At 46.5% G+C, this 12,102-nt stretch overlaps 1 protein-coding gene across 1 annotated transcript in view; it reads left to right on the top strand.

Moving 5' to 3' along the window:
- actn1 (actinin, alpha 1) overlaps positions 1-12,102 on the top strand; it is a 118,309-nt gene that overhangs the window by 67,298 nt on the left and 38,909 nt on the right. Inside the window, 1 exon segment of the mRNA XM_084181525.1 lies at positions 5,378-5,492. Coding sequence (XP_084037651.1) covers positions 5,378-5,492 — 115 coding nt within the window.

Genomic DNA, 12,102 nt, shown 5'->3' on the forward strand with positions numbered 1-12,102 from the left:
TATATATATATATTAGTCCCGTGTAGCTCAGTTGGTAGAGCATGGCGTTTGCAACGCCAGGGTTGTGTTTTCGTTTCCCACGAGGGAAAAAAAAAAATGTATACACTCACTAACTGTAAGTCGCTCTGGATAAGAGCGTCTGCTAAATGACTAAAATGTAAATGTAAAATATAGAACCTCAAAGAACCCTTTTTTCTAAGAGTGTATGTTGTGCCTTCTGCTACACTGACTACATATTATTACTTACTTACTCCTCTCTGCTGCCCGTGGAGAATAAGGCCTCAATCAGCCCAGCTGGATGGCCCTTTGCACCGACTGCACCGTCAGGCCAGGAGAACGCTGACCACAACACTCAGTCATGTGAACGGAGGATGGCTGCCAGGCCAGGCCTGGTTTGTTGGCTGTTGCTGCTGCCAAATGGCCTGAGTGACCTACAGAGGGGGAGAGGGAGAGAGAGAGAGACGGAGAGAGACAGAGGGGGGAGTGAGACAGCGGGAGGGGGACATAGGGGGAGGAAGAGAGAGACGGAGAGAGACAGGGGAGAGGGACAGAGGACGAGAGGGACAGAGGGGGAGAGGGAGAGACTGAGAGAGACGGGGGGGGGGGGGGGTAGAGAGACAGAGAGGGAGATACAGAGAGAGACAGGGGGTATGCTAATAGAGCAGACCTAACTCACTCTATTAAATTAATCAAAACAGGAACATTTTACATTTGGCTAGAAATTAAAAAAGGAAATTATCTCAACAGAGAAAAATGTCCTCCTTTGTGTTACCTATATCCCCCCACTAGAATCCCCATACTTTAATGAAGACAGCTTCTCCATCCTGGAGGGGGAAATCAACCATTTCTAGACCCAGGGACATGTACTAGTCTGTGGCGACCTAAATGCCAGAACTGGACAAGAACCTGACACCCTCAGCACACAGGGGGACAAACACCTACCTGGAGGTGACAGCATTCCCTCCCCCATATGCCCCCCTAGGCACAACTACGACAACATAACCAACAAAAACGGGTCACAACTCCTGCAGCTCTGTCGCACACTGGGTCTGTACATAGTCAATGGTAGGCTTCGAGGGGACTCCTATGTTAGGTACACCTAAATCAAATCAAATCAAATCAAATTGTATTGGTCACATGCGCCGAATACAACAGGTGCAGATATTACAGTGAAATGCTTACTTACAGCCCTTAACCAACAGTGCATTTATTTTAAACAAAAAAAGTAAGAATAAAACAACAACAAAAAAAGTGTTGAGAAAAAAAGAGCAGAAGTAAAATAAAGTGACAGTAGGGAGGCTATATATACAGGGGGGTACCGTTGCAGAGTCAATGTGCGGGGGCACCGGCTAGTTGAGGTAGTTGAGGTAATATGTACATGTGGGTAGAGTTAAAGTGACTATGCATAAATACTTAACAGAGTAGCAGCAGCGTAAAAAGGATGGGGTGGGGGGGCAGTGCAAATAGTCCGGGTAGCCATGATTAGCTGTTCAGGAGTCTTATGGCTTGGGGGTAGAAGCTGTTGAGAAGTCTTTTGGACCTAGACTTGGCACTCCGGTACCGCTTGCCGTGCGGGGAGGCTGGAGTCTTTGACAATTTTGAGGGCCTTCCTCTGACACCGCCTGGTATAGAGGTCCTGGATGGCAGGAAGCTTTGCCCCAGTGATGTACTGGGCCGTACGCACTACCCTCTGTAGTGCCTTGCGGTCGGAGGCCAAGCAGTTGCCATACCAGGCGGTGATGCAACCAGTCAGGATGCTCTCGATGGTGCAGCTGTAGAATTTTTTGAGGATCTGAGGACCCATGCCAAATCTTTTTTCCTATAGCTCATCTCTTGGCAGTAGTACTGTAGACTACTTTATCACTGACCTCAACCCAGAGTCTCTCAGAGCGTTCACAGTCAGCCCACTGACACCCCTATCAAACCACAGCAAAATCACAGTCTACTTGAACAGAGCAATACTCAATCATGAGGCATCAAAGCCAAAGGAACTGAATAATATTAAGAAATGCTATAGATGGAAGGAAAGTAGTGTCGAAACCTACCAAAAAACAATTAGGCAAAAACAAATTCAATCCCTTTTAGACAACTTCCTGGACAAAACGTTCCACTGTAATAGTGAAGGTGTAAACTTGGCAGTAGAAAACCTAAACAGTATATTTGACCTCTCAGCTTCCCTATCAAATCTAAAAATCTCGAACAGAAAACCGAAGAAAAGTAACAACAGTGACAAATGGTTTGATGAAGAATGCAAAAACCTAAGAAAGAAATTGAGAAACCTATCCAACCAAAAACATAGAGACCCAGAAAACCTGAGCCTACACCTTCACTATGGTGAATCACTAAAAAATACAGAAATACACTACGGAAAAAGAAGGAACAGCATGTCAGAAATCAGCTCAATGTAATTGAAGAATCCATAGACTCTAACCACTTCTGGGAAAATTGGAAAACACTAAACAAACAACAACACGAAGAGCTATCTATCCAAAACGGAGATGTATGGGTAAACCACTTCTCCAATCTTTTTGGCCCTATAACAAAGAACAAACAGCAAAAAAAGATTGGACTGATCACCCCAATCCACAAAAGTGGAGACAAATTTGGCCCCAATACCTACCGTGGGATATGCGTTAACAGCAACCTTGGGAAAATCCTCTGCATTATCATTAACAGCAGACTAGTTCATTTCCTCAGTGAAAACAATGTACTGAGCAAATGTTAAATTGGCTTTTTACCAAATTACCGTACGACAGACCACGTATACACCCTAATTGACAAACAATCAAAACAAAACAAAGGCAAAGTCTTCTCATGCTTTGTTGATTTAAAAAAAGCTTTTGACTCAATTTGGCATGAGGTTCTGCTATACAAATTGATGGAAAGTGGGGTTGGGGGAAAAACATACGACATCATAAAATTCATGTACACAAACAACAAGTGTGCGGTTAAAATTGGCAAAAAAACACACATTTCTTTCCACAGGGCTGTGGGGTGAGACAGGGATGCAGTTTAAGCCCCACCCTCTTCAACATATATATCAACGAATTGGCGAGGGCACTAGAACAGTCTGCAGCACCCGGCCTCACCCTACTAGAATCTGAAGTCAAATGTCTACTGTTTGCTGATGATCTGGTGCTTCTGTCACCAACCAAGGAAGGCCTACAGCAGCACCTAGATCGACCTGGGCCCTGACAGTAAATCTCAGTAAGACAAAAATAATGGTGTTCCAAAAAAGGTCCAGTTGCCAGGACCACAAATACAAATTCCATCTAGACACCGTTGCCCTAGAGCACACAAAAAACGATACGTACCTCGGCCTAAACATCAGCGCCACAGGTAACTTCCACAAAGCTGTGAACGATCTGAGAGACAAGGCAAGAAGGGCCTTCTATGCCATCAATAGGAACATAAAATTTGACATACCAATTAGGATCTGGCTAAAAATACTTGAATCAGTTAATAGAACCCATTGCCCTTTATGGTTGTGAGGTCTGGGGTCTGCTCACCAACCAAGAATTCACAAAATGGGACAAACACCAAATTGAGACTCTGCATGCAGAATTCTGCAAAAATATCCTCAGTGTACAACGAAAAACACCAAATAATGCATGCAGAGCAGAATTAGGCCGATACCCACTAATTATCAAAATCCAGAAAAGAGCCGTTCAATTCTACAACCACCTAGAAGGAAGCGATTCCCAAACCGTCCATAACAAAGCCATCACCTACAGAGAGATTAACCTGGAGAAGAGTCCCCTAAGCAAGCTGGTCCTGGGGCTCTGTTCACAAACACAAACAGACCCCACAGAGCCCCAGGACAACAACAACAGCAACACAATTATACCCAACCAAATCATGAGAAAACAAAAAGATAATTACTTGACACATTGGAAAGAATTAACAAAAAAACAGAGCAAACTAGAATGCTATTTGGCCCTAAACAGAGAGTACACAGTGGCAGAATACCTGACCACTGTGACTGAGCCAAACTTAAGGAAAGCTTTGACTATGTACAGACTCAGTGAGCATAGCCTTGCTATTGAGAAAGGCCGCCGTAGGCAGACCTGGCTCTCAAGAGAAGACAGGCTATGTGCACACTGCCCACAAAATGAGGTGGAAACTGAGCTGCACTTCCTAACCTCCTGCCAAATGTATGACCATATTTGAGACACATATTTCCCTCAGATTACACAGATCCACAAAGAATTCGAAAACAAACCCAATTTTGATAAACTCCCTTATCTACTGGGTGAAAAACCAGTGTACTGTTAATATTTATTGATTATTTCACTTTTGTTTACTATCTACTTCACTTGCTTTGGTAATGTTAACATACGTTTCCCATGCCAATAAAGCCCTTAAATTGAAGAGAGAGAGCGAGAGAGCGAGAGAGCGAGAGAGCGAGAGAGCGAGAGAGCGAGAGAGAGAGAGAGAGAGAGAGAGAGAGAGAGAGAGAGAGCTGGTCAGCTTGAGGAAGGCAGCAGGCTACAGACAAGTCTCTGTAGTAGTGTCACTGGCCTGGTCATGGGCTGAGTAGCCCTTCCTTCCTTTCAAGTGGCTTTTCCTCTTCTATGGAACACATGTAACAGGCTGGCTTTCATAAAGGCTGGGGTGTGTCTGCTCTGCTCCAGTACTGCAGATTGATCTAGTGTGTGTGTGTGTGTCTGCCTGCCAGCAGTTGGGCCCTGTGTGTAATTAACCCAGCTTCTCATACAGAGCTGGCTCTCAGCAGGGTGCACAGTGTTATGGCGGGCCCGGTGCTCATGCCAGCTCCCGTTAGGTCGTTCGTGTGTCGAGCTGACGGCTGTTGTAGGCGAGGATGGAGGGAAGGAGGGAGGGAGGGAGAGGAGGGAGAGAGGGGGATGGAGGGGGGAGAGGGGTGAGAGGAGGGAGGGAGAGAAGTGAGAGGGGGGAGAGAGATGGGGAGAGAGAGGAGGGAGAGGGGGGAGAGGAGAGAGGGGGAGGGAGGGAGGGAGGGAGAGGAGAGGGAGGGAAGGTTGGATGCAAGGGCGGAGGGAGGGAGGGAGGGCCCAGCCCAGCCCAGCCCAGCCCAGCCCAGATGTTTCCCAACATCAGGTAGTTATGTTAGTAACATGCCAACCATGCCTGGGAATCCTCTGGACCTGATGCTGCAGCTCAACTACAACACACAGACGGCTCACTGTTCTGTTCTACTCTACTCTGTTTCTATACTGTTGTATTTTCTACTTTACTCTACTCACTGTGCCTGACTGGACACCATGGTAACTAACACCATGGTAACTAACACCATGGTAACTAACTCATGACGTTCACAGACTCCCACCATCCCATCTGGGTTAGGGTTAGGTAACTAACACCATGGTAACTAACTCATGTCTCCTCTCCTCCCCAGACGTTCACGGCCTGGTGTAACTCCCACCTAAGGAAAGCCGGAACGCAGATCGAGAACATCGAGGAGGACTTCAGGGACGGACTGAAACTCATGCTGCTGCTGGAGGTCATATCAGGTGAGGAGGAGTGGCCTGGTGCCTACATGATGTATCTATAATGGTGCCCACATGATGTATCCATAATGGTGCCTACATGATGTATCTATAATGGTGCCCACATGATGTATCTATAATGGTGCCCACATGATGTATCTTTAATGGTGCCCACATGATGTATCTTTAATGGTGCCCACATGATGTATCTTTAATGGTGCCCACATGTTTTGTCATCAAAACCAAAGGCATACATGTACACTACCAGTCAAAAGTTTCGACACACCTACTCATTCAAGGGTTTTTCTTTATTTTTACTATTTTATACATATATCAAAACTATGAAATAACACATATGGAATCATGTAGTAACCAAAAAAGGGTTAAACAAATCAAAATATATTTGAGATTCTTCAAAAAGCCACCATTTGCCTTGATGACAGCTTTGCACACTCTGGTGTCAAGAAGGGCAGCGAGGAAGCCACTTCTCTCCAGGAAAAACATCAGGGACAGACTGATATTCTGCAAAAGGTACATTGATTGGACTGCTGAGGACTGGGGTAAAGTAATTTTCTCTGATATCCCCTTTCCGATTGTTTTGGGCATCCGGAAAAAAGCTTGTCCGGAGAAGACAAGGTGAGCGCTACCATCAGTCCTGTGTCATGCCAACAGTAAAGCATCCTGAGACCATTCATGTGTGGGGTTGCCTCTCAGCCAAGGGAGTGGGCTCACTCACAATTTTGCCTAAGAACACATCCATGAATAAAGAATGGTACCAACACATCCTCCGAGATCAACTTCTCCCAACCATCCAAGAACAGTTTGGTGACGACCAATGCCTTTTCCAGCATGATGGAGCACCTTGCCATAAGGCAAAAGTGATAACTAAGTGGCTCGGGGAAGAAAACATCGACATTTTGGGTCCATGGCCAGGAAACCCCCCAGACCTTAATCCCATTGAGAACTTGTGGTTGATCCTCAAGAGGCGGGTGGACAAACAAAAACCCACAAATTCTGACAAATGCCAAGCATTGATTATGCAAGAATGGGCTGCCATCACTCAGGATGTGGCCCAGAAGTTAATTGACAGCATGCCAGGGCGGATTGCAGAGGTCTTGAAAAAGAAGGGTCAACAATGCAAATATTTACTCTTTGCATAAACTTAATGTAATTGTCAATAAAAGCCTTTGACACTTATGGAATGCTTGAAATTATACTTCATTATACCATAGTAACATCTGACAAAAATATCTCATAACACTGAAGCAGCGAATTTTGTGAAGACCAATACTTGTGTCATTCTCAAAACTTTTGACCACGACTGTATATATAACTTTTGTCCCCATAGCAGAACAATCTCGGAAATTATTCAGACCCCTTGACTTTTTCCAAATGTTTTACATTACAGCCTTATTCTAAAATGGATTAAATAAATAGAAATCCTCACCAATCTACACACAATACCCCATAACGACCCAATACCCCATAACGACCCAATACCCCATAACGACCCAATACCCCATAACGACCCAACACCCCATAACGACCCAACACCCCATAACGACCCAATACCCCATAACGACCCAATACCCCATAACGACCCAATACCCCATAACGACCCAATACCCCATAACGACCCAACACCCCATAACGACCCAATACCCCATAACGACCCAATACCCCATAACGACCCAATACCCCATAACGACCCAATACCCCATAACGACCCAACACCCCATAACGACCCAACACCCCATAACGACCCAATACCCCATAACGACCCAATACCCCATAACGACCCAATACCCCATAACGACGACACCCCATAACGACGAAGGGAAAACGGGTTTTTAGGATTGTTAGCAAATTTATAAAAAAAATAAACAACATAAATACCTTATTTACAGTGCATTCAGAAAGTATTCAGACCCTTATTTACACTGCATTCAGAAAGTATTCAGACCCTTATTTACAGTGCATTCAGAAAGTATTCAGACCCCTTGACTTTTTCCACATTTTGTTACGTTACAGCCTAATTCTAAAATTGATTAAATAAATAAAAATCCTTACAATACCCCATAATGACAAAGTGAAAACAGTTTTTTGCTAATTTATAAAACAAAATTAAACAGAAATATCTTATTTACATAAGTATTCAGACACTTTGCTATGAGGCTTGAAATTGAGCTCAGGGGCATCCTGTTTCCATTGGTCATTCTTGAGATGTTTCTACAACTTGATTGGAGTCCACCTGTGGTAAATTCAATTGATTGGCCATGATTGAACTCTTTGGGCTGAATGCCAAACGTCTAGTCTGGAGGAAACCTGGCACTATCCCTACGGTGAAGCATGGTGGTGGCAGCATCATGCTGTGGGGATGTTTTTCAGCAGCAGGGACTGGGAGACTAGTCAGGATCAGGACACAGCCAAGACAACTCTGGAGTGATTCGGGACAAGTCTCTGAATGTCCTTGAGTGGCCCAGCCAGAGCCTGGACTTGAACCCGATCGAACATCTCTGGAGAGACCTGAAAATCGCTGTGCAGCGACGCTCCCCATCCAACCTGACAGAGCTTGAGAGGATCTGCAGAGAAGAATGGGAGAAACTCCCCAAATACAGGTGTGCCAAGCTTGTAGCGTCATACCCAAGAAGACTCGAGGCTGTAATCGCTGCCAAAGGTGCTTCAACAAAGTACTGAGTAAAAGGGTCTGAATACTTACGTAAATTTGATATTTCAATATATATATTTTTTTATTCATTTGCTAAAACATCTAAAAACCTGTTTTTGCTTTGTCATTATTGGGTATTGTGTGTAGATTGATGAGGGAAAAAAAACAATTCAGTCCATTTTAGAATAAGGCTGTAACGTAACAAAATGTGGAAAAAGTCAAGGGGTCTGAATACTTTCCAAATGCACTGTATTACCCAGTACATGTAGTGGCTAAACAGACTTAGTAGGAATTGTCCAATAGACAGGGTCTACTCGTCAATCTGTGATTGGCTGTATGACCAATAGAAGACATTGGTATTCACTACAGGTATCTGGCCTATAGGAGTTTTGTCAGTTGGTGCTGGGGCTATCTGGGCCGTAGGAACAGAATGGTGCTGCAGCCTGCGTAGTCCTTCGCATCCACCAGTTCCAAGATGCCAAGGGAACCCCATCCTGAATGGGTTTGGGAGCTTGTCTGCAGAAAGAAATGGGTCAGACAAACAGAATATGAGCTGCAATACAATAGAACCACTTGTGTTTTCCCAATGGGAAAAATGAATGGTGGAAAAATGATTGAAACCATTTCCCCTCTATTGTGGGAGGCAACGTCTGCCTAGGCCCCAGGGCAGCGTTTCCCCTTTATGATTCTGACATAACTTTTCATGTAGCTAACTACAGGTAAATAGTTAGTAGTAATAGTTATAGCTCCTGTAAATATAAATGTCACGTCAGGTCAGAAGCTACCAGCATCACCACAATATCGTATCTTTTACTTTTAATCATCAAAAGGTACTCACACATCTGAGCTATCTTTTGTTCGTTGTAATAATTGAATAACATAAGAAAAAAGTACAAACGTTGCTGTTCTTTATTAAGCTTCACGTTTCGGCCTCAAGGCCTTCGTCAGAGCTAGCTTTTAATAACAATGGCTAGCTAGAAGAAAAACTATTTGGAGACTTACTTCTTGAAAAGGTTGCTGCTGGCTGCCGCTGCCGGATGCAAGATGGAGGACGAAAGCTGCAAAATCCACTGGCTTGTGTAGCTACAGTAGCTACCTTGTCGAAGTGTGCTGTGCAACGTTCCAAATCAAACAAAGTGATTGTTCTGATGGAAGACTGCAAAGAAACAGCTACTGCACAATATCTCTTGGTTTTGGCCGTGCACAACTAGATACCTAGTTGTGCATGTCAATATGAGGAGTATCAATAATCTTCTTCGTGTCAATTTCCGGCAGTCTAAACACATTTTTGCGTATTGCTGGCTTTCTCAGTTCGGAATGTGGAACGGGCACGGGCCGTGCCGGACTGGACACACACATCACTGGCTTGGTGCGGGGAGCAGGCACGGGCCGTACCGGACTGGGAACAGGCACCACTAGCTTGGTGCGAGGAACAGGAACGGGCCGGGCCGGACTGGCGACACGCACCATTGGCTTGGTGCGAGGAACAGGAACGGGCCGGACTGGGAACACGCACCACTGGCTTGGTGCGAGGAGCAGGAACGGCCTGGGCCGGACTGGGAACACGCACCACTGGCTTGGTGCGAGGAGCAGGAACGGCCCGGGCCGGACTGGGAACACGCACCACTGGCTTGGTGCGAGGAGCAGGAACGACCCGGGCCGGACTGGGAACATGCACCACTGGCTTGGTGCGAGGAGCAGGACTGGGTTCCTTTATTAACCCCTGCTCCTGATGCTGCCTAACCAGCTCCTCTCACCGTGCCTCTACTTCCTCTTTCTCCCTACGCGCCTCCTGCAGTGCCTCCTCCTGAATGGCTCTCTCCCGCTCTATTCTATCTATCAGCCCCCGTAATATGGTGGCCTCCTCCTCCTCGCTTACCCGGCACTCCTCCTCCAGTGAGGACTCCTCCGGGAGCCCCCACGAGTTAGGGAACAGAAACTCGTCGTCGTCATCCTCCGACTCCTCAGTATAATACTGTTCCCACTCCTCTTCCCATGGTCGTAGGGACCCAATCTGGAAACCAACCGGGTGCAGTGGTCGGGGCTCTTCTCTCTCGCTCCCCGACCACCCCTTTAGCCCCCCCAAATTTTTTTATTGGGGCTGCTTCTCGGGCTTCCTCCTCGGCCGGCTTCCGTGTTGCCGTTGCTCCTCTCCTGCCTGGGCTTCCTTCTTCGCCCAGGGTCCTTTACCCGCAAATATCTCCTCCCATGACCAAATCTTCCCCACCTGTGTCCAGGGTGTTCGGTCCTCCTGGGCACGCTGCTTGGTCCGTGTTTGGTGGGATCGTCTGTCTCGTTCTTTCAAGGACGGGTCAGACCAAGGCGCAGCGTGATATGCACACATGTTTATTCAACTGATAAACACACGACAAAACAATAAACAAACGAAACGTGAAGTCCTACGGCTAACAAACAATATAAGCCTCCAACACGGAACAAGATCCCACAACTACCTAGTGCCAATAGGCTGCCTAAGTATGATCCCCAATCAGAGACAACGAGCGACAGCTGTCTCTGATTGGGAACCACACCGGCCAACATAGAAATACACATACTAGATAACACACCTAGAAAATACACAACATAGAATATACACACCCTGACTCAACATATAAGAGTCCCCTGAGTCAGGGCGTGACAGAATGTGAATTCCACATTTGTAAAAACAAAAAAAACAAAAAGAAGGGAAAAATACAATTTGCACCACCCCCTTACCCTGCGCCTATAAAACCAAACCCCTTCCCCCTTATTCCACAACTTTTTCCTAACTGTTCCTATTCCTGGCAACCGGCCTGGGAGGACGGGACTCCTTCCTACTCCTGGCAACCGGCCTGGGAGGACGGGACTCCTTCCTACTCCTGGCAACCGGCCTGGGAGGACGGGACTCCTTCCTACTCCTGGCAACCGGCCTGAGAGGACGGGACTCCTTCCTACTCCTGGCAACCGGCCTGGGAGGACGGGACTCCTTCCTACTCCTGGCAACCGGCCTGGGAGGACGGGACTCCTTCCTACTCCTGGCAACCGGCCTGGGAGGACGGGACTCCTTCCTACTCCTGGCAACCGGCCTGGGAGGACGGGACTCCTTCTTTCAATACCTCCTGTAACACTTCTGCCGATCTTTCACTCCCAATCACTTTTCTACTTTTATAATCTACGCCTTCTTTCCCTCTGTGCAGTAAATTAGCCAAGAAACCAACCTAAATTAGCTAAAACACAGACCGTTCGGGTCACTCAGTCTCCTGCCCATCCTCCTCTACTTCCCTCACTGCCTCAGCATGTGTCTCTTTCTGCACTGCTCGAAACCCTGGCAACCTTAACCTGTCTCACTCGCAAAGGACATTTCTGATCCCCAGCAACATGAACACCCCCCACAATTGCAACAGACTACTTTTACTTTTTCCTCCAAAACTACACACTCCTTTGTCCCATGCCCTCCTGCACACTTCTCACACCTCGGAATTCCCTCCTGCACACTATTGCGACATGACCATAACCTTGGCACCTAAAACACTGTAGCGGGTTTGGAACAAACGCTCTCACGGGATAACTAACATATCCTAGCATGACTTTATCAGGCAAACACTCAATATCAAAACTAAAAAGTATAGACAGGGTCTTCTCAGTCTCGTGCTCGGCATCGGATCTGCGTCTCACCAAATGGCGTGCATCACAGACACCAGGGATTTTCAACTTCAGTTGATCCATCTCCACACTCAAAGCTATCCTAGTAATCACTCCCTTCAGCGGTGCTCTGCTCCGGAGAGCAAAGCTAGACACAGCTCTTTTCCCGAGGCGCGTGACACAGAGCGTCCGCTCCCAACGCAGGCTCTTCCTCTTCACTTTTGTCGGATTTGATTTCTGAACTTCCATAAAAACCCTCGGTGTCAACTCCCCAAAGGCATTCTGAAAAATAGCTGAATTTGTCGCTAGAATCTTTTACCAATAAAAGTAGCTGGAGGGGTCTGC

Source organism: Coregonus lavaretus (assembly GCF_964263955.1).
Source record: "Coregonus lavaretus genome assembly, chromosome: 18".
Classification (NCBI taxonomy): domain Eukaryota; kingdom Metazoa; phylum Chordata; class Actinopteri; order Salmoniformes; family Salmonidae; genus Coregonus; species Coregonus lavaretus.